Source organism: Salmo trutta, chromosome 5, assembly GCF_901001165.1.
Source record: "Salmo trutta chromosome 5, fSalTru1.1, whole genome shotgun sequence".
NCBI classification, from domain to species: domain Eukaryota; kingdom Metazoa; phylum Chordata; class Actinopteri; order Salmoniformes; family Salmonidae; genus Salmo; species Salmo trutta.
This window is the reverse complement of record NC_042961.1, coordinates 59,356,281-59,380,000: the sequence shown is the minus strand read 5'-3', so window position 1 is coordinate 59,380,000 and position 23,720 is coordinate 59,356,281. Positions and strand designations below refer to the sequence as shown.

Sequence of the window (23,720 nt, the reverse complement as noted above, 5' to 3'; positions counted from 1 at the left end):
GAGAGAAGAGCTTCTTTCTCTCCACTCATAATCCATTATGTCCCAGTATCTTCTCTGCCGTACTACTTAGCATCCGTGGACAACACATTATTCACTACATACTCAGTAGTTTACAAGTGTGAATGTTGAGATCCCGATCACATACACTTGAAGTCAGAAGTTTACATACACCTTAGTCAAATACATTTATACTCAGTTTTTCACAATTCCTGACATTTAATCCTAGTAAAAATTCCCTGTTTTAGGTCAGTTAGGATCAACACTTTATTTTTAGAATGTGAAATGTCAGAATAATAGTAGAGAGTGATTTATTTCAGCTTTTATTTCCTTCAACACATTCCCAGTGGGTCAGAAGTTTACATACACTCAATTAGTATTTGATAGCATTGCCTTTAAATTGTTTAACTTGGGTCAAATGTTTCGGGTAGCCTCCCACAAGCTTCCCACAATAAGTTGGAGGAATTTTGGCCCATTCCTCCTGACAGAGCTGGTGTAACTGAGTCAGGTTTGTAGGCCTCCTTGCTCGCACATGCTTTTTCAGTTCTGCCCACACATTTTCTATAGGATTGAGGTCAGGGCTTTGTGATGGCCACTCCAATACCTTGACTTTGTTGTCCTTAAGCCATTTTGCCACAACTTTGGAAGTATGCTTGGGGTCATTGTCCATTTGGAAGACCCATTTGCGACAAAGCTTTAACTTCCTGACTGATGTATTGAGATGTTGCTTCAATATATCCACATTCTTTCCCGTCCTCATGATGCCATCTATTTTGTGAAGTGCACCAGTCCCTCCTTGTAACGGCTGTCTGAAGAAGTAGACCAAGGCGCAGCGTGTTGAGTGCTCATATTTAATTTTAATCGAGACACTTTGAATAAACCAAGAAAATGACAGCCAAACAGTTCTGTCAGGTATAACAAAACACTAAACAGAAATTAACTACCCACAAACTCCAAAGGAAAACAGGCTGCCTAAGTATGACTCCCAATCAGCGACAACGATGTACAGCTGTCCCTGATTGAGAGCCATACCAGGCCAAAACAAAGAAATACAAAGCATAGAAAAAAGGACATAGAATGCCTACCCAAATCACACCCTGACCAAACCTAAATAGAGACATAAAAAGGGCTCTCTCAGGTCAGGGCGTGACACTCCTGCAGCAAAGCACCCCCACAACATGATGCTGCTTCATGGTTGGGATGCTGTTCTTCGACTTGCAAGCCTCCCCCTTTTTCCTCCAAACATAACGATGGTCATTATGGCCAAACAGTTGTATTTTTGTTTCATCAGACCAGAGGACATTTCTCCAAAAAGTATTATCTTTGTCCCCATGTGCAGTTGAAAACCGTAGTCTGACTTTTTTATGGCGGTTGTGGAGCAGGGGCTTCGTCTTTGCTGACGGCCTTTCAGGTTATGTCGATATAGGACTCGTTTTACTGTGGATATAGATACTTTTGGACCTATTTCCTCCAGCATGTTCAAGGTCCTTTGTTGTTCTGGGATTGATTTGCACATTTCGCACCAAAGTCCGTTCATCTCTAGGAGACAGAACACGTCTCCTTCCTGAGCGGTATGATGGCTGCGTGGTCCCATGATGTTTATACTTGCGTACTATTGTTTGTACAGATGAATGTGGAACCTTCAGGCGTTTGGAAATTACTCCCAAGGGTGAACCAGACTTGTGGACGTCTACAATTTTCTTTCTGAGGTCTTGGCTGATTTCTTTTGATTTTCCCATGATGTCTTGCAAAGAGGCACTGAGTTTGAAGGTAGGCCTTGAAATACATCCACAGGTACACCTCCAATTGACTCAAATGATGTCAATTAGCCTATCAGAAACTTTTAAAGCCATGACATAACTTTCTGGAATTTTCCAAGCTGCTTAAAGGCACAGTCAACTTAGTGTATGTAAACTTCTGACCCACTGGAATTGTGATACAATGAGTTATAAGTGAAATAATCTGTCTGTAAACAATCGTTGGAAAAATGACTTGTGTCATGCACAAAGTAGATGTCCTAACTGACTTGCCAAAACTATAGTTTGTTAACAAGAAATTTGTGGAGTGGTTGAAAAATGAGTTTTAATGACTCCAACCTAAGTTTATGTAAACCTCCGACTTCAACTGTATGATCCAGATACCTGCATCACATCTTACACCCTGGGGTTTGACAGTTCCCCTACACTACCACCACACCATGTCTTGGAGGATGTATATTGGTGTAGGGTGAAGTTTCCCCTAGAAGCTGATCCTGTGTCAGTTTTCTATTTCCCCCACTAATGGTTAAGGTGATGATTGGGTGATGGGAAGCTGATCCTAGACCTGTTCCTAGGGGAAACTTCATCCCGGAGCCCTAACACTACCACACCGCGTCTTAAGAGTGTATATTCATGCATTTGTTGTTGTTTATTATTACATGTTGTGTACAGTGATATCCATTTGTTATAACTGGAATCCATCCTTGTGTGTAAATATATCCTGAGAAGTTCATCCATATGTCAATTAATGTAATCTGCATGTCAACCGATGTCATTTGTATGTCAACTAATGTCATTTGTATGTCAACTAATGTCATCCTTATGTCAACTAATGTCATCTGTATGTCAACTAATGTCATCTACAGTATATGTCATATGGCAAAGTTCATCCAAATACAATTGTAACCATTTTTTTTTTTTAAGTGTCTTATTGGCTGTTTGACCAAAGCATGCACGAGGACACACAAACAAGACAACGCTGCTTCGTTGATGAAAATATTACCCCTTAAGACCATACTTACTGTAGATTGCTGTTTTAATTTCAATGCCAAAGGAGTATGTATACTTGTTTTGTTGAAAGTTACACAGAACATCCATGCTGTGTTGGTTTTTACTGTATGCGTCCCAAACGGGACCCTCTTCCCTCCATTGTGCACTACTTTTGACCAGAACACTACGGGCCCTGGTCAAAAGTAGTGCACTATGTAGGGAAGAGGGTCCCGTTTGGGACGAGGACTGTGTATATTGACATGTATTACAGCCTACTGTACTGTTTATCGTTGTATTATAAAATCTCACAATTATGGGGTTGGGACCAATCCAAACGTACAGTTATGTTGAAAATTCACTTAGTCAGGTTAGGATTTACTCCTAAATCTAGAATTATACGGATGTGTATTTTGTTTTCTATGTCATTTTTATTTGATTTATTGCAAAAATCTTTTTGTAAAAAAAAACATGTGAGACGAGTACCATAATTAATAATACTATTTCAACTACCGTGCGTTCTGAGTCGTGATGTGTGTAGTGTCTTTGTGTGTGTGTGTTCTGAGTCGTGATGTGTGTAGTGTCTTTGTGTGTGTGTGTTCTGAGTCGTGATGTGTGTAGTGTCTTTGTGTGTGTGTGTTCTGAGTCGTGATGTGTGTAGTGTCTTTGTGTGTGTGTGTTCTGAGTCGTGATGTGTGTAGTGTCTCTGTGTGTGTGTTCCGAGTCGTGATGTGTGTAGTGTCTTTGTGTGTGTGTGTTCCGAGTCGTGATGTGTGTAGTGTCTCTGTGTGTGTGTTCCGAGTCGTGATGTGTGTAGTGTCTTTGTGTGTGTGTGTTCTGAGTCGTGATGTGTGTAGTGTCTTTCTGTGTGTGTGTGTTCTGAGTCGTGATGTGTGTAGTGTCTGTGTGTGTGTTCCGAGTCGTGATGTGTGTAGTGTCTTTGTGTGTGTGTGTTCTGAGTCGTGATGTGTGTAGTGTCTTTGTGTGTGTGTGTGTTCTGAGTCGTGATGTGTGTAGTGTCTTTGTGTGTCTGTTCCGAGTCGTGATGTGTGTAGTGTCTTTGTGTGTGTGTTCTGAGTCGTGATGTGTGTAGTGTCTTTGTGTGTGTGTGTGTTCTGAGTTGTGATGTGTGTAGTGTCTTTGTGTGTGTGTTCCGAGTCGTGATGTGTGTAGTGTCTTTGTGTGTGTGTGTTCTGAGTCGTGATGTGTGTAGTGTCTTTGTGTGTGTGTGTGTTCTGAGTTGTGATGTGTGTAGTGTCTTTGTGTGTGTGTGTTCCGAGTCGTGATGTGTGTAGTGTCTCTGTGTGTGTGTTCTGAGTCGTGATGTGTGTAGTGTCTTTGTGTGTGTGTTCCGAGTCGTGATGTGTGTAGTGTCTTTGTGTGTGTGTGTTCTGAGTCGTGATGTGTGTAGTGTCTTTGTGTGTGTGTGTGTTCTGAGTTGTGATGTGTGTAGTGTCTTTGTGTGTGTGTGTTCCGAGTCGTGATGTGTGTAGTGTCTCTGTGTGTGTGTTCTGAGTCGTGATGTGTGTAGTGTCTTTGTGTGTGTGTTCCGAGTCGTGATGTGTGTAGTGTCTCTGTGTGTGTGTTCTGAGTCGTGATGTGTGTAGTGTCTTTGTGTGTGTGTTCGGAGTCGTGATGTGTGTAGTGTCTTTGTGTGTGTGTGTTCTGAGTCGTGATGTGTGTAGTGTCTTTCTGTGTGTGTGTGTTCTGAGTCGTGATGTGTGTAGTGTCTGTGTGTGTGTTCCGAGTCGTGATGTGTGTAGTGTCTTTGTGTGTGTGTGTTCTGAGTCGTGATGTGTGTAGTGTCTTTGTGTGTGTGTGTGTTCTGAGTCGTGATGTGTGTAGTGTCTTTGTGTGTCTGTTCCGAGTCGTGATGTGTGTAGTGTCTTTGTGTGTGTGTTCTGAGTCGTGATGTGTGTAGTGTCTTTGTGTGTGTGTGTGTTCTGAGTTGTGATGTGTGTAGTGTCTTTGTGTGTGTGTTCCGAGTCGTGATGTGTGTAGTGTCTTTGTGTGTGTGTGTTCTGAGTCGTGATGTGTGTAGTGTCTTTGTGTGTGTGTGTGTTCTGAGTTGTGATGTGTGTAGTGTCTTTGTGTGTGTGTGTTCCGAGTCGTGATGTGTGTAGTGTCTCTGTGTGTGTGTTCTGAGTCGTGATGTGTGTAGTGTCTTTGTGTGTGTGTTCCGAGTCGTGATGTGTGTAGTGTCTCTGTGTGTGTGTTCTGAGTCGTGATGTGTGTAGTGTCTTTGTGTGTGTGTTCATGAGTTGTTGTGATTGATGTTGTCATTTAGCGTAACTAATAGTTAGGTAAACAGAGCAGAAATGAAGAATAGCGAGAGAGACTGTGTGTGTGTGTGTGTGTGTGTGTGTGTGTGTGTGTGTGTGTGTGTGTAATACACTGAACAAAAATATAAACGCAACATGCAACAATTTCAAAGATTTGACTGAGTTACAGTTCTTATAAGGAAATCAGTCAATTGAAATGAATTCATGAGTCCCTGATCTATGGATTTCACATACAGATATGCATCTGTTGGTCACATACACTACATTACCAAAAGCATGTGGACACCTGCTCGTCGAACATCTCATTCCAAAATCATGGGCATTAATATGGAGTTAGTCCCCCCTTTGCTGCTATAACAGCCTCCACTCTTCTGGGAAGGCTTTCCACTAGAACATTGCTGTGGGGACTTGCTTCCATTCAGCCACAAGCATTAGTAAGGTTGGGCACTGATGTTGGGCGATTAGGCCTGGCTTGTAGTCGGCTTTCCAATTCAACCTAAATGTGTTCGATGGAGTTGAGGTAAGGGCTCTGTGCAGGCCAGTCAAGTTCTTCCACACCGTTCTTGAGAAACCATATCTGTATGAACCTTGCTTTGTGCGTGCGGGCATTGTCATGCTGAAACAGGAAAGGGTCTTCCCCGAACTGTTGGAAGCACAGCTTCATCTAGAATGTCATTGTATGTTGTTGCTCCTAGACGTTTGCACTTTACAATAACAGCACTTACTGTTGACCGGAGAAGCTCTTGCAGGGCAGAAATTTGACAAACTGACTTGTTGGAAAGGTGGCATCCTATGACGGTGCCACGTTGAAAGTCACTGAGCTCTTCAGTAAGGCCATTCTACTGCCAATGTTTGTCTATGAAGATTGCATGGCTGTGTGCTCGATTTTATACACCTGTCAGCAACGGCTGTGGCTGAAATAGCCAAATCCACTAATTTGAAGGGGTGTCCACATACTTTCTTTTAAATGTAGGGTTGTGGCTCAGAAAACCAGTCAGTATCTGGTGTGACCATCATTTGCCTCATGCAGCACGACACATCTCCTTCGCATAGAGTTGATCAGGCTGTTGATTGTGGTATGTGGAACTTTGTTCCACTCCTCTTCAAATGGCTGTGCGAAGTTGCTGGATATTGGCGGGAACTGGAGAATGCTGTCGTACATGTCGATCCAGAGCATCCCAAACATGCTCAATTGGTGACGTGTGGTGGGCATGGAAGAACTGGGGCATTTTCAGCTTCCAGGAATTATGTGCAGATCCTTGCGACATGCGGCTGTGCATTATCATGCTGAAACATGAGGTGATGGCGGCAGATGAATGGCACGGCAATGGGCCTAAGGATCTCGTCACGGTATCTCTGTGCGTTCAAATTGCCATCAATACAATTTAATTGTGATTGTTGTCTGTAGCTTATGCCTGCCCCATACAATAACCCCACCGCCACCATGGGACACTCTGTTCACAATGTTGACATCAGTAAACCGCTAGTCCACACAACGCCATACACACTGTTTGCCATTTTAATAGCAGTAAGGCCCGAGGGGGTGTGGTGTATGGGTATATGGCCAATGTTCCACGGCTAAGGGCTGTCCTTAGGCACGACGCAGAGTATATTGGTATATTGGCCATATAACACAAACCCCTGAGGTGCCTTATTGCTATTATAAACTGGTTACCAACTTAATTAGAGCAGTAAAAATATATGTTTTGTCATACCCGTGGTATACAGGTCTAATATACCACGGCTGTCAGCCAATCAGCATTCAGGGCTTGAACCAACCAGTTTATAAATCCACAACAATGCTTAAAATACACCAGGAGAATTAGATTTGTAAAGTGTAGTTGTGCTTTAATTCAAGTGCACAGGCACCTAGCATTATTTGGTTAGCAGTGTTTCTATAGCAGATGAGATGGAGTTTGCAAAAGAAATGGCCAATGGATTGACTCAAATAATCCTCACGATATCATTCTAACAGCATGGGCTACTTTGTAGCTAGTTGGCATTTAATTGAGAAGGTTTTTGGGAAAGTCTTTCCATCTACCAGAAGACAGTTAGGTCTGTCATTATCATCGCTGTATTTCTCCTGTTCCTTAATGGTTTGAAACCTGGACATTTGACTTTACGTTATGAGTCATGTTTTACCTTGCTTCAAAGTAGCCTTTAGCCAAAATCCCACCGTAGAAACGTGAAGGCAATTATTTTATAAAGACTTCCTCATATGTGCACTCCTGTTCTATTGTTTGTCTTTCAACTTTCTTTCATTGTCTAGCAGCCGAAGGCATTATCCTAATCATATATATAGCAACCAATGATAGTTGTTGCATCTTTAGATCCTCGCCTCTTTCAACATTTCTAATGGTGATTTCCATCTCTGTTCATGAAACCGCTAGAATGGTGTTTTCCTGTAAAATGCATTTTGGAACATTTTTGTGCGTAGGCCTGCCGCCGTGTGCACATTGCTGCGCCTAGAATGTGAAGAAATAATAGTTGATAAACATTTGAAGCTAAACATTGTGATCTTCTTCCATCAGCCTTATTAATTGATTCGACCTATACCTTCACTACATTACTTTGATAACGCATCAGTGGGGATTAAGAAGTGAGAATACACAATGCCCATAAACGAGTGTAGTGCGAGTACCCGAGTACACCTTCCACTAGTGTTGTCTGCTAATCCAGGACTAGTATAGACCTAGTGCACTACTTTTTGCGAGGGAAGTATTTTGTATTAATATTTGTGGAATCACTATCAGTGTAGCAGGAAGTACCTTCCAACAGTTGACCCGTTTCTGCCGGGCTACAGAAAGAGGTAAACAAAGAAGGGGAAAAGATGGATGAAAGAAAGCCCCCCCCCCTCGACTAGTTTGACCCGGCAAGGCAGAAAAAAGATGGATGTTTTCCTAAATGTGGGTGGGGGAGGGTAAAGGGAGGGAGGGGTAAGGGAATGAATGAAGGAGGGAGAAACAGCTGATTATACATCCACGGACACAGACACATACTCTCTTTTTTCTCTCCTCCATCCATCTATCATACAAGCCTTAATGAAACACTTATAAACATCAGTCTGCTATGAGGGGGTTGTGGAAAGGAAGTGGCCCTGACCTAACTCAGGAGGGAGGGAAAGAAACAGAAAGAAAAGAGAAAAAGAGGGAGAGACTACAAAGAAGGCCCCCACTCGACTACGGAAGAAGAGGCCTAAAATCCCCACAAGGTGTCCCTATTTAGCTCTCACGTGTAGTAAGAACGGGAATCAACAGTTGTTGGTAAGCAACTGCACAGAAGTTCTTGTAAGTACAGTATTTTAGTTCCCTTATAGAAAAGTTAGCATATTATTATATTCGTTGAGTTCATATTCAATACAGTAGAATGGGATATTGGGGGGGGGGGTATTCAGTATGATAAATGTGCTTTGTCAACAGTTGCTTGTTGCATGTTTGTTGTAAACGGGGTGAGTCAGAAGAACAGACAAGTCGAAAGTTGATCCCTTTAGTGGACCTGAGGATCACCGATAACCTGATCTGTGACACTAACACGGTTTCTTCCGCTGGTAGCTTGAAACTGTCACGTCAACATCAGTCGGTGTCGTGTTCATTAGGAACCAAACCGGTGAGGGATTAAGCTGAACACGTCCGAAACGTTTATGTTCAGTTACAAAACGTTTTGTTTACATTTTAAAAACGGTGTGCACTAGGCTATGACCTGAGCTGTCTGAACAAAGACATAAAAACAACCAACGGGAACAACTTCTATTCCAAAGAAGATGACATCGGTTTTGGCAAGCTCTGAACTTTCTGCATATGTTTTGAATCTTAACTTGTAAGAAGTGACGCGTCGTTTTCCGTAGGATTACAAAGAAACCAACAACTTCAAACATGAGCTACGTTCAGTTCGCATGAACGTTTGCTACGTTGCGGAACGGGTTGTACTCGACACGTCCCCCCCCCCCAAAAAAAACGTTATTGTACATAATTGAACTTTTGATGTACGTTTTGTCCCGTGTGGCGGGGAGTGTTGAAGCGGTGAGTGACGTGTTTAACGCTGCAGTGGCCGTGCTGACAGCCATCCCCAACCACTCCCAGTTTATCAAATGGTCGTTTAGAGCAGCACCGTTTACGTCAACGCAAAAAAAACGTACTGAACGCAGACCAGGAAATGTAGTAATTTGTCTACAGTCGACAGAAATAATGAATCAATCGTTGTCACAAGACTAATATGTCACTACTTGGCTAAGCGCACACATACAAAGGTCTTGCTCTGATTGTATTCCGTGTAGGGAATGTCGATGTAGTAAAATAGAGTAGTCTAGAATTTACCATAACATAACCCGATCTGGGGGGGATTACCATATAATATTAACACTAGCCTAAACGGTAAAGTGTTTCAACTGTGTAACAACAATCAGCTGTTGCAGACAATGTTACAAATGTAGCAACAGCACTTACTGTATCCGCTTATCGGTTGATCATGTGTCTAGAGTTACAGTGTAACTTGCTTACTGACTCATTCACTGATGTTGGTACATCAGCAGTTAGTTACAAGGGCAACAGCAGCCAGACGTGTGAGTAGCGACGTATAGATGTTAGTCTTGTGTGAAGTTTAGCCTACTCCGTTAGAAGGTAAACGTGTAACATATGTCAAGGAAGGGACGTTGTTATTCGTTAGAAAAGTGGAGTGTGTGTGTGTGTGTGTGTGTGTGGAGAGTCGATTATCAGTTATCGCGTTTGTGTTTTTGTTATCGTTTGCATTTTTTACGACCCACCAATGTTTGTCTTCAGCATAGGATATCAAGAAATCTATTGGTTGAGCAAAATGTTTTGACTTCTCTATAGCGATATATATATATATATATAGGGCATTGGGTTGCAAATCCTAAATACGTCCCGACAACTACATCTGTGTGAAGGGGAAGTAGCCTGCGATATGTCAAAAAGTATTTAACTTCGTCCTCTTGTCTGCTGAACCACATATTAGTCAAGCCGGGGAGAACAGTTGTAGGGAGTTTCTCATTCTTTACAAAGTAATGTTTCGATATTGGAAGAATTTATATAGAAAATACACATCGAATAACGACCGAGGTATATTCAACTTTAAGTTAATACTGAATATGTTGTTAATTGACAGAAACGTATAATCCAAATTTTTTTTTACTCCATTTATAGGCGCTGGAATGGACAACGCTGGGTATTGCAACGAGACCTATGAAAGCCTTCACAACCCGGCTAGCGATGATGAGTTGGTCGATATAGCTGGAGCCACGCTCGATTTCTCCAACACCGAGGACGTGCCGCCTCTAGACCCCGAATACGGCTCAGGTACGCGACTACACTACCGGGGGGAGAGAACTAGACGCTATGAAATAATAGTTGGGGAGTCATTGCTGTGTCTGTTTTTGTGAGTTACAACTGTTTTGGATTTTGAGTGTTCGTGAGTGGGGTTGATTGAAGACATGACAGTTGTCTACAGAGACTACTTTGATAAGCTTATCGCCCTCCTGCAGCACAGCTGCATGGTTCTTCGTTCAAGTCGATGTGTAATCTATCTCATCTCCTCTGACAGTAGCCCGACTCTGCCTGGATACTGGTGATTCTCTGATGATGTCACAGCCCCTATTAAGCCTTACTTGAAACTTGGCTTTGTGTTTCTGTGGTCAGGCCAGGTATCATATCCATAAAGCATCTCACTCCGAATAGGAGTGCTGATCAAATTTTCTTGGTCAATGTACACATGGTTAGATGTTATTGCGAGTGTAGCGAAATGCTAGGATCAGTGGACAGGTGGGGGGAGGGGTACCTAACATAGCAGGCATTAAATAAACTCCTGGAACTAGGTCCCCCACATTCTGGGCTGCATTCAGTACGTTTTTACTTTCTGGAACATTCAATTGAAAGGAAACGGTGCTGTACTGAACGGCCAAGGTTGGGGAATGGTGTCCACATTACCCATAAATCAGCACTCCTACTCTGAGGCTTTGTGGATAGTACCCAGATGTCTGGTCTGTGGTCAGACTCATTCACAGAGAAGCTTCTCCACTGTACTATTTTATTCTGTCCTCACATGGAATCATTTATTTTCTTCCGTCCAAAAGTATTTCCACAGTATAATATATTCCTTGTTCTCCGAGATTTAAATCACCAATTTAAACTGCTCTTTAAACTTCATACTCCTTCGGAAATAAATGTTCATCAACGTAGCCTAGCGACAGCTCCCCTGTCACACGTCTGTTACCGTGGTAATTGTCAGTCAATGATTACACCAGATCACGCTGTTCCAAGACTAAATGTTGATTTCTACAGGGTCAGGTGAGGGGGAAGGTTGGAGAGAGAGAGAGAGACGGGGAGGGGGAGAGAGAGACGGGGAGGGGGAGAGAGAGACGGGGAGGGGGAGAGAGAGACGGGGAGAGAGAGATGGGGAGGGAGACAGAGGCAGACCGATAGAGGGGGGAGTTTAATGCAGTACTTCCCCCCCCCCCCCCCTGTATTATACTCAATTCAACATGCTTTATTATTGGCATGACATAAGTACATATTTGTATTGCCAAAGCAGCATTGTGAACTGTGAGATTGTGGCCTTCTCCTTCATCTAAGCCTGTACAAATCACCCTCCTTCCTTCCTCAGTACAGCATGTCTCCCCTCTTACGACATCTCTGACTGGAACCTACCCCCACCAGTTTCTCTGGGATCCTGACTCACACATTGGCCTCGTTCCATTTCAGTCACAAACCCCTTCTCCTGGTCCCTAGTATCCCTTGAATGGTTAGCAATAGGGCTACAGGCTGTTATGGTGATGACTACATTGCCCTCATGTTTCTTACTTCTGTCCAGTCATTCTAGATCTGTGAACACTAACTGTAAAGGGCCTAGAAAGCAAGGGGCTAGTCTACCAAGAATCAAAACGAAACTGAGCCAGGCAACCACAAGAGCCTCCCCCACGTCTCACTAGTGTCACAGCTCATTGGGTCACACAGCCCATGTCACACAGCAGCCATTATGCAAAACCCCAGCCTTAATCTATTAGAAGCTATTTCCCAATGTCACCAAGCCCCTTGGCCTATCAGAAACTGTTTCCCAAGCCCCTCAACCTATCACAGGCTGGTTCCCAAGCCCCTCTCCCCAACACACTTCCTATACTATGAGTACGTTTTTCAGAGTATGGCATTTTCTCCCAGTTAGTATTAGCCAGAGTGTGGCTGGTGGATTCCCAGTGAGATGGTTTGGGGTTACGGTGGACAGAAAGCGTATGAGAACCTTTTGATGGAAGGGAGTAAGATTAAGGACCCTGTCTTTCAAAGATAATTCGTAAAAATCCAAATAACTTCACAGATCTTCATTGTAAAGTGTTTAAACACTATTTCCCATGCTTAATTAATGAACGTGCACCTGTGGAACGGTCATTAAGACACTAACAGCTTACAGACGGTTGGCAATTAAGGTCACAGTTATGAAAAAATTTAGGACTGTAAAGAGGCCTTACTACTGACTCTGCGGGACAGGTACAGGATGGCAACAACAACTGCCAGGAAGGCCCAGGAACTGCCAGGAACGCCCAGAAACTGCCAGGAACGCACAATCCCTCCATCAGTGCTCAGACTGTCCGTAATAGGCTGAGAGAGGCTGGACTGAGGGCTTGTAGGCCTGTTGTAAGGCAGGTCCTCACCTGACATCACCGGCAACAACGTCGCCTATGGGCACAAACCCACCAGACAGGACTGGCAAAAAGTGCTCTTCACTGACGAGTCACAGTTTTGTCTCACCAGGGGTGATGGTCGGATTCGCGTTTATCGTCGAAGGAATGAGTGTTACACCGAGGCCTGTACTCTGTAGCGGGATCGATTTGGAGGTGGAGGGTCCGTCATGGTCTGGGGCGGTGTGTCACAGCATCATCAGACTGAGCTTGTTGTCATTGCAGGCAGTCTCAACGCTGTGTGTTACAGGGAAGACCTCCTCCCTCATGTGGTACCCTTCCTGCAGACTCATCCTGACATGACCCTCCAGCATGACAATGCAACCAGACATACTGCTCATTCTGTGCATGATTTCCTGCAATGCAGGAATGTCAGTGTTCTGCGGTGGCCAGCGAAGAGCCCGGATCTCAATCCCATTGAGCACGTCTGGGACCTGTTGGATCGGAGGGTGAGGGCTAGGGCCATTTCCCCCAAGAAATGTCTGGGAAATTGCAGGTGCCTTGGTGGAAGAGTTAAAGTTTGCTGAAAATAAACGCAGATGACAGTGAGAGGACGTTTATTGTTGTTTAGGCCCCTAGCTTTGGCATCTATGTCAGTTGGACGCCACTTCTCTTTTTTTCCTTCTGCTAGTTTCTCGGATAGTTCCTCTGTTCTATCTGAATGGAGCTTGTAGAAATGGCAGTTCATTCTTCAGTCACATGATTTCCTAAAGTGGACAGAGTGGACAAATAAGAATTACAGTATGCATGACTTGGGTAGTGTCCTAAATGGCACCCGACTTCATGATTTGTGCACTACATTTGACTAGAACCCTGTGGCTTCACTTATAACCAGGTCCACTACCTAGTGCATTGTTACTAAAAGGGGGATACAGTGTCAGTTGAGACTTGATCCTGTTTTGTGAGAGTGTAAAAATTATAATTTTCTAATTAAAATCTGATCTTACATGCTGACCACACCGCTCGCGCTCCATCGCTCGCATGTTTGATTTTTGTCCACCCACACCAGATGCGATCAGGACACGCAGGTTGAAATATCAAAACAAACTATATTAATTTGGGTACAGGTCGAAATGCATTAAACATTTATGGCAATTTAGCTAGCTAGCTTTCTGTTGCTAGCTAATTTGTCCTGGGATAAAAACATTGGGTTGTTATTTTACCTGAAATGCACAAGATCCTCTACTCCGACCATTAATCCACAAATTAAAGGGTAAACCAAGTTTGTTTTCTCTTCATCTCTCCTCCTTCAGGCTTCTTCTTCTTTGGACTTTATATCTCACACACATTATCAATGAACCCTCCAGGTACAAACCCAAATCCGTAAACAGGGCACCCTCATAGATATCATCCTAACTAACTCGCCCTCCAAATACACCTCTGCTGTTTTCAACCAAGATCTCAGCAATCACTGCCTCATTGCCTGCATCTGTAATGGTTCTGCGGTCAAACGACCACCCCTCATCACTGTCAAACGCTCCCTAAAACAATTCAGCGAGCAGGCCTTTCTAATCGACCTGGCCCGGGTATCCTGGAAGGATATTGACATTATCCCATCAGAAGAGGATGCCTGGGTATTCTTTAAAAGTGCTTTCCTCACCATCTTAAATAAGCATGCCCCATTCAAAAAATGTAGAACCAGGAACAGATAAAGCCCTTGGCTTTCTCCAGACCTGACTGCCCTTGACCAGTACAAAACATCCTGCGGCATTCTGCATTCGCATCGAATAGCCCCCGTGATATGCAACTTTTCAGGGAAGTTAGGAACCAATATACACAGGCAGTTTGAAAAAGCTAGCCTTAGCTTTCCTAACAGAAATTTGCATCCTGTAGCACAAACTCAAAAGTTCTGGGACACTGTAAAGTCCATGGAGAATAAGAGCACCACCTCCCACTGCACTGAGGCTAGGAAACACTGTCACCACTGATAAATACACTATAATTTAGAATTTCAAGAAGCATTTTTCTACGGCTGGCCATGCTTTCCACCTGGCTACCCCTACCCCGATCAATAGCCCTCCACTCCCCACAGCAACTCGCCCAAGCCTCCCCCATTTCTCCTTCACCCAAATCCATATAGCCAATGTTCTGAAAGAGCTGCAAAATCTGGACCCCTACATATCAGCTGGGCTAGACAATCTGGACCCTCTTTCTAAAATGATCTGCCGAAATTGTTGCAACCCCTATTACTAGCCTGTTCAACCTCTCTTTCGTATCATCTCCGATTCCCAAAGATTGGAAAGCTGCCACGGTCATCCACCTCTTCAAAGGGGGAGACACTCTAGACCCAAACTGTTACAGACCTATATCTATCCTACCCTGCCTTTCTAAGGTCTTCGAAAGCCAAGCTAACAAACAGATTACCGACCATTTCGAATCGCACCGTACCTTCTCCGCTATGCAATCTGGTTTCAGAGCTGGTCATGGGTGCACCTCAGCCACGCTCAAGGTCCTAAATGATATCATAACTGCGATCGATAAGAGACATTACTGTGCAGCTGTATTCATCGACCTGGCCAAGGCTTTCGACTCTGTCAATCACCACATTCTTATCGGCAGATTCAACAGCCTTGGTTTCTCAAATGACTACCTCGCCTGGTTCACTAACTACTTCTCTGATAGAGTTCAGTGTGTCAAATCGGAGGGCCTGTTGTCCGGACCTCTGACAGTCTCTATGGGTGTGCCACGGTTCAAATCTCGGGCCGACTCTCTTCTCTGTATACCCCAATGACGTCGCTCTTGCTGCTGGTGATTCTCTGATCCACCTCTACGCAGACGACACCATTCTGTATACCTCTGGCCCTTCTTTGGACACTGTGTTAACTAACCTTCAGACGAGCTTCAATGCCATACAACTCCTTCCGTGGGCTCCAACTGCTCTTAAATGCAAGTAAAACTAAATGCATGCTCTTCAACCGGTCGCTACCAGCACCTGTCCGCCCGTCCAGCATCACTACTCTGGACGGTTCTGACTTAGAATATGTGGACAACTACAAATACCTAGGTGTCTGGTTAGACTGTAAACTCTCCTTCCAGACTCACATTAAACATCTCCAATCCAAAATGGGCTTCCTATTCCGAATGGGCTTCCTATTCCGCAACAAAGCATCCTTCACTCGTGCTGCCAAACATACCCTTGTAAAACTGACCATCCTACCGATCCTCGACTTTGGCGATGTCATTTACAAAATAGCCTCCAACACTCTACTCAGCAAATTAGATGCAGTCTATCACAGTGCCATCCGTTTTGTCACCAAAGCCCCATATACTACCCACCACTGCGACCTGTATGCTCTCGTTGGCTGGTTCTCGCTTCATACTCGTCGCCAAACCCACTGGCTCCAGGTCATCTACAAGTCTCTGCTAGGTAAAGCCCCGCCTTATCTCAGCTCACTGGTCACCATAGCAGCACCCACCCGTAGCACGCGCTCCAGCAGGTATATCTCACTGGTCACCCCCAAAGCCAAATCTTCCTTTGGCTGCCTTTCCTTCCAGTTCTCTGCTGCCAATGACTGGAACGATCTGCAAAAATCACTGACGCTGGAGACTCTTACCTCCCTCACTAACTTTAAGCACCAGCTGTCAGAGCATCTCACAGATCACTGCACCTGTACATAGCCCATCTGTAAATAGCCCATCCAACTTCCTCATCCCCATACTGTATTTATTTATACATTTATTTATCTTGCTCCTTTGCACCCCAATATCTCTACTTGCACATTCTCATATATATATTCTGCACATCTACCATTCCAGTGTTTAATTGCTATGTTGTAATTACCTCGCCACCATGGCCTATTTATTGCCTTATCTTACCTCATTTGCACTCACTGTATAGACTTTTTGTTTTCTTTTGTTCTACTGTATTATTGACTATGTTTATTCCATGTGTAACTCTGTTTGTGTCAACTGCTTTGCTTTATCTTGGCCAGGTCACAGTTGTAAATGACAACTTGTTCTCAACTAACCTACCTGGTTAAATAAAGGACTTGTTCTCAACTAACCTACCTGGTTAAATAAAGGACTTGTTCTCAACTAGCCTACCTGGTTAAATAAAGGACTTGTTCTCAACTAGCCCACCTGGTTAAATAAAGGTGAAATAATAAAATAACATATGGCGGTTGGCAACCAACTTTAAGGTGCTTTACCACCACCAACTGGACTGTGGACCTCAGTTCATCTTTCAATCACCCACGTGGGTATACGCTCCTAAAAACCAATGAGGAGATGGGAGAGGCGGGACTTGCAGCGCGTCAAGCGTCACAAATAGAACCAAGTTTTATTTCAGCGCCTGGCCACGCAGACGCTCGCGAGCAGTATTGGTGCAATGATTGAATAACATGTATGTGTAAATTTATTTTGCAGCGCACGCGCCACGCGGGCTGTGTGGTCAGCATGTTATAGAATGATAATTGCCTGAAATAGTTGTTTCCAATATTATTTCTCCTCATTACACAACTGTGTAATTGTATTTTATTATGTCTTATCAGTAGTGGTACATAGATTACATATTACAGCCAATTATCCAGCCATCTCGGGGGGGGGGGGGGGTGGGTGTGTGTGTGTGTGTGCTGGAGGAGGTCCGGAGTCCATGTGATTCACTGCTACGATGTGTTTTTTTAGGTTGTTGCAATGAGATGAATTGTTAATTTTTAAACTTCTCTTCTGTCAGCTGATTCAGCATACTGAGCTAACCTTACAGAGGAGCTCTATCACTCAACTCATTGGGGCTGTTTCCCCGATGCACATTTTTAATAAAGTACTTTGAATGGACAATCTATTGAGGCTCAGTCTGTGAGACTAGAGTTTCACTTCAAGTTACAGTCATTAACACTATTTTTTTTTAAAGGTTGTGTGTGTGTGTGTGTGTGTGTGTGTGTGTGTGTTTGCTCATCTGTGGTCCTGGACTGAGCTGTTCGTTTCCTATGACCTAGATTTTGGGGTTCTGATCAGCTATTTTAAAACTGTGGGTTGAAGCAGAGGCTGCGTTCATCCTGATGTGATGCAGGGTCTTCCTCTGGGTAGCCTGCCCTTCATCTGGTGTGTGTGCAAGCGTGGGATTTGATGCTAGGTGCTGTAGGCGCGTCTCTTCCTTCAGCTAACCTCCTGTAAAGCTTGGTCTGCTGTACTGTAGGCGCGTCTCTTCCTTCAGCTAACCTCCTGTAAAGCTTGGCCCGCTGTACTGTAGGCACGTCTCTTCCTTCAGCTAACCTCCTGTAAAGCTTGGTCTGCTGTACTGTAGGCGCGTCTCTTCCTTCAGCTACCTCCTGTAAAGCATGGCCCGCTGTACTGTAGGCACGTCTCTTCCTTCAGCTAACCTCCTGTAAAGCTTGGTCTGCTGTACTGTAGGCGCGTCTCTTCCTTCAGCTACCTCCTGTAAAGCATGGCCCGCTGTACTGTAGGCACGTCTCTTCCTTCAGCTAACCTCCTGTAAAGCTTGGCCTGCTGTACTGTAGGCACGTCTCTTCCTTCAGCTAACCTCCTGTAAAGCTTGGCTTGCTGTACTGTATGTCTCTGTGTATATAACTGGTTTAGAGTAGTACTTGAGTACTCCATTCAAGGTTTGTATTTGTTGACTAATGATCAAATACATGAACTTGAAATTTTACAAATGGAACTATTTAGCATGTCTCATTTGCAAGCACTGACAACATGTCAAACTCTTAAGATGCCAGGCAGGCAGACAGACATAGTTTCTCTTCCCTTTAGAAACCAGCCAGGCGTGTCCTGTCATCACCTGAGATCATTTAACCCCACAGTGACAATAGAACCACTGTGTACGTTTACACTGCTGGCCGTTTCTGTCTTCACCTTGTTATAGCTGCAGCCCGTCTCCACCTTGTTATAGCTGCAGCCCGTCTCCACCTTGTTATAGCTGCAGCCCGTCTCCACCTTGTTATAGCTGCAGCCCGTCTCCACCTTGTTATAGCTGCAGCCCGTCTCCACCTTGTTATAGCTGCAGCCTACCTTTCTTCAGTCACATTGTGAGGTGTGATCTGATCATAGCTATGACACGTTTTGTTCATCTTTATTACAGTAGAATCAGGTTCTAGATTAGGTATGTAAATAAAGGTAATACATATGGCTAGTGTTGAGCCCTATGCTTTATACAGCGCCTTCAGAAAGTATTCAGACCCCTTGACTTTTCCCACATTTTTGTTACGTTACAGCCTTATTCTAAAAAATTTTCCCCCCTCATCAATCTACACACAATACCCCATAATGACAAAGCGAAGACAGGTTTTTAGAAATGTTTGCAAATGTATTAAAAATAATAAACATTTACCTCCAGATCAGACTGTGAGAAACTCCCCAAATACAGGTGTGCCAAGAAGACTCCAGGCTGTAATCGCTGCCAAAGGTGCTTTAGCAAAGTTCTGAGTAAAGGGTCTGAATGCTTATGTAATTGTCATATTTCTTTTTAAAATTTTATAAATTTGCAAAAAATGTCTACAAACCAGTTTTTGCTTTGTCATTATGGGTTATTTTAGAATAAGGCTATGTAACAAAATGTGGAACAGAATGTGGAAAAAGTCAAGGGGTCTGAATTCTTTCCGACTGTACTGTTGAAAGTAATACAGCCCTGTCTGTCCACTATAGGTTTAGGTTCAGTCCATGGCCTGAAAACGTTCAATAACGTTTTGTTTAGATTCCTAGATAGGATGTATATAGACAATACAAAATAGACCGTAAAATAAACATGTGAATACAGTGTTTTCAGAAAGTATTCTCATAACCTTTGACTTATTCCATGATAACAAAGTGAAAACATGTTTTACAAATTTACTGAAAATAAATACATTTACGTAAGTGTTCCCACCCCTGAGTCACTACATGTTAGTATCACCTTTGACAGGGATTACAGCTGTGAATCTTTCTGGGTAAGTCTCTAAGAGCTTTACACACCTTGAGTATACAATATTTGCACATTATTCTTTAAAAAAAATCATAATTTCTGTGAAGTTGGTTACTGGTCATTGCTGAACAGCCATTGTTCATCTCCTGCCATAGATTTTCTAGCAGATTTAAGTCAAAACTGTAACTAGGCCACACAGGAATATTCAATGTTGTCTTGGTAAGCAACTCCAGTGTATATTTGGCCTTGTGTTTTAGGTTATTGTCCTGCTGAAAGGTGAATTTGTCTCCTAGTGTCTGTTGGAAAGCAGATTGAACCAGGTTTTCCTCTAGGATTTTGCCTGTGTTTAGCTCTTATTTTTATCAACATGGGTATGCTTGCCGATGACAAGCATACCCATGACATGATGCAGCCGACATGATGCAGCCAACTCCATGCTTGAAAATATGAAGTGGTACTCGGGGATGTGTTGGATTTGACCCAAACATAACGCTTTGTATTCAGGACATAAAGTTAATTTATTTGCAAAATGTTTTACTTTAGTGACTTATTGCAAAACATGAATATTTTTATTCTGTACAGGCTTCCTCCTTTTCACTCTAATTTAGGTTAGTATTGTTCAGTAACTACAAGGTTGTTGATCCATCCTCAGTTTTCTCCCATCACAGCCATTAAACTCTGTAGCTGTTTTAAAGTCACCATTGGCCTCATGGTCAAATCCATGAGCAGTTTCCTTCCTCTCCGGCAACTGAGTTAGGAAGGACACCTGAATCTTTGTAGTGACTGGGTGTATTGATACACCATCCAAAGTGTAATTAATAACTGCACCATGCTCAAAGGGATATTCAATGTCTGCTTTGTTTTATTTTTACCCATCTACCAATAGGGGCCCTTCTTTGCGAGGCATTGGAAAACCGCTCTGGTCTTTGTGGTTGAATCTGTGTTTGAAATTCACTGCTCGACTGAGGGACCTTACAATTATCTATATGTGTTGGGTTCAGAGATGAGGTAGTCATTTAAAAATGTTAAACACCATTATTGCAAACCGAGTGAGTCCATGCAACTTATTATGTGACTGGTTAAGCACATTTTTACTCCTTAACTTATTTAGGATTGTCATAACAAAGGGGTAGAATACGTATTGACACACATTTCAGCTGTACATTTTGTATTCATTTCTAAAAAGATAATTCCACTTTGACGTTATGGGGTATTGTCTGAAGTCCATTGAATCCGTTCTTCAGGCTGTAATACAACAAAATGTGTTAAAAGTCATAGTGTACTTTCTGAAGTGCACTAGTTTTGACCCAGAGCTCTATGGGTCCTGGTCAAAAGTAGTGCACTATAAAGGGACTAGGGTGACATTTGGGGAAACAAGACTTCCACTCTGACTGACGATTGGTGGCTGCTGTGTTGTTTTCAGTGGAATAACCACTGTGTTTTCACCAGGGACCGTATTGTGTTTCGCACAAAAAGCTGAAATCGGGCTGCTTCCTGTGTCACTTCCTGTTGTCGTTAGAGAGATGTTGATTAGTTGTTTATGTGGTTATTTTCGCGGGCGCTAACTCGGTTTGAAATGGCACTCTATTCCTCAAAGGGCTGTGGTTAAAAGAGAATCTCCTCGCCTCCTTCTCTAAACCCATTGGAGGAGAAGGTCAGAGGGGAGGGACCTCTGGCTTTCTCATCCAATGGGTTTTGAGAAGAAAAGACAGACTGAGGAGTTGATTGTCCCGTAGGGAATAGGGTCCTGTTTGGGAAACATCCTCTGCCTGTCTGGTTTGTGGAGTTTTTGTTTCTTGGGAAATGTGTCTAAGGTCAGTCACACAAATGTTATTTTAATAATGTATGTAGTATTGTTTTCAAAGGCGTTATCGATAGGAGTCTACAATGCACATTTATTTTCTAATAATGCTCTTTCACATTTTATTTAGTTGGTAACTGTGTGTGTGTGTGTGTGTGTGTGTGTGTGTGTTTTAACAAATCCTTCTCTCCCTCCCTCCAAGGCTACGGTAATACCGGTTACTCTAATGGTATGACCGGTAACGGTAAGCTGATGGACCTACTAGATGAGCCGGTACCGGGGGTAGGGACCTACGAAGACTTCAATACCATCGACTGGGTCAGAGAGAAGAGCAAGGACCGTGACCGCCACAGAGAGGTGGGTTCATGGTCACAGCTTTCTCTATTCATCTTTCATTGGTTCCTCACAGCCATCTTCTCAGAACTCATTGGAGAAGGAAGCCCATGGCCCCTCCCCTCTGACCTTCTCCAATGAGTGTTGGGAAGGAGGCGAGGAAAGACGATGAATTGATGAAGAGACTTTTTATTTAAATGACATTTTACCAGGTTAGTCTCACTGAGATTAAAATCTATTTTACAGTCGATACCTGGCCAGTATAGCAGCACTCGAAGTGTGACACATTTCCAACACAAAACAGTTTTAAAAACACCAATTTCATTGAGCAAGATGCTTTGGGACGGTGTGGTGCGTCTAGGTGAAAACATTGACATCCCCCCCGCTTCGTTGACCACCGTAGTTTTAACCCTCGCTATGAACTCATCCGAAGAGACAAGCGTCTAATTGAATGACCTTCCAGCTCAGCACGGGCCTTACACGCAGTCAACAAAACACGCAGGTAGTTGGCATTTGTCCACTGGACATTGTAGGTGAAATGGGAGCTGTCTCAGTGTTGCATTAGGAATGAAAATGTACCAATGGCTTTGTCTCCTAAGAGCTAAGGAAGGCCAGCCCGTGTCATGATGTCATGTTGCCATGGTCACTACAGTAACCGTAGCTGACCTTAGAGGAAATAAGGGTGATGGCCTAATGAAAACTCCCTCCCTCCCTCTCCAGATCACCAGTAAGAGTGAGCAGTCTACCTGGGCCCTGCTCCACAGCATCAGTGATGCCTTCTCTGGCTGGCTCCTCATGCTGCTCATAGGACTCATGTCTGGTGTGTGTAACTCAGCTTCCTATACAGTAGAATATTCCTCTTTGCTCCTTTCTCTTTCTCAAACTCTATCCCCTCTTTCATCTCCCTCTTTTTCTCTCCTCTCTCCTTTCTCTCTGTCCTCTCTCTCTTCTCTTCTCTCTCTGTCCTCTCTTCTCTGTCCTCTCTCTCTCTCTGTCCTCTCTCTCTCTCTCTCTGTCCTCTCTCTCTCTGTCCTCTCTCTCTCTCTGTCCTCTCTCTCTCTGTCCTCTCTCTCTCTTCTCTTCTCTCTCTGTCCTCTCTCTCTCTGTCCTCTCTCTCTCTGTCCTCTCTCTCTCTGTCCTCTCTCTCTCTGTCCTCTCTCTCTGTCTCCAGGTGCTCTAGCAGGCTGTATAGACATCTCAGCCCACTGGTTAACAGACCTGAAGGAAGGTGTGTGTCTGTCTGGCTTCTGGTTCAACCATGAACACTGCTGCTGGGGCTCTAACCAAACCACCTTTCAAGAGAGGGACAAGTGTCCACAGTGGCAGAGCTGGGCTGAACTGCTGGGTGGTAGCTCAGAGGTGAGGAGGGGGAAGAGGGCGGGAGGGGTGTGTGTGTGTGTGTGTGTAAGCATTTGTTGATCATTTTAAAATAATAACTTCCCATATTTGAGTTTCTACTTTTTTTGTGACTTTTTTTGTGATGAATTTTCAGTTGTGTGTGAGTTCCCTCTGGTGGTGGTTGAGACACATTACTTGGTGTCTAGTCACATGACCAGATTACAGTACTGTTCAACCCTGTCTTTCCTCTGTGTCCTGTAGGGGGCAGCAGCGTACATAGTCAACTACCTGATGTTCATGTTGTGTGCTCTACTGTTCTCCTTCCTGGCTGTCATTCTGGTCCGGGCTTTTGCACCTTACGCCTGTGGATCAGGAATACCAGAGGTGAACACACACACACACACACACATTCAGCCTTTAGCTCAGTGGGCTAACTAACACAGTTTTGGTTCAGACAGACACACACTCAGATATGACAAAAGTGTTACAAAAGACTAAAGCTTTTTTTCTGAAAAAAATATTTGTTTGTCACTCCTGGCCTTTTTCAGTCTCATCGAAGTGCGTCCAGTTCTATTGAACCCTTAGAAACCCTCTGTTTTACTAAATCCAGAGTGCTAAGACTGCTCAAGGAGATATTTTTCTGAAATACAAAAACATATAAAAAATAAATGGGATACAAAAAATAGAT

The 23,720-nt window shown here is 43.6% G+C and overlaps 1 protein-coding gene across 8 annotated transcripts in view; it reads left to right on the top strand.

The window, feature by feature from the left end:
• The first annotated feature begins 8,226 nt into the window (after positions 1 to 8,226).
• The window catches only part of LOC115194653 (H(+)/Cl(-) exchange transporter 5), a 33,813-nt gene continuing 18,319 nt past the window's right edge, over positions 8,227 to 23,720 (top strand). Inside the window, exons 1-6 of one of the 8 annotated variants that reach the window (XM_029754521.1) lie at positions 8,227 to 8,310; positions 10,183 to 10,335; positions 21,564 to 21,718; positions 22,415 to 22,514; positions 22,866 to 23,053; positions 23,294 to 23,416. In XM_029754521.1, coding sequence (XP_029610381.1) covers positions 10,191 to 10,335; positions 21,564 to 21,718; positions 22,415 to 22,514; positions 22,866 to 23,053; positions 23,294 to 23,416 — 711 coding nt within the window. In that variant the 5' untranslated portion in view covers positions 8,227 to 8,310; positions 10,183 to 10,190. The other 7 variants (XM_029754524.1, XM_029754523.1, XM_029754522.1 and 4 more) reach the window with 7 other exon arrangements.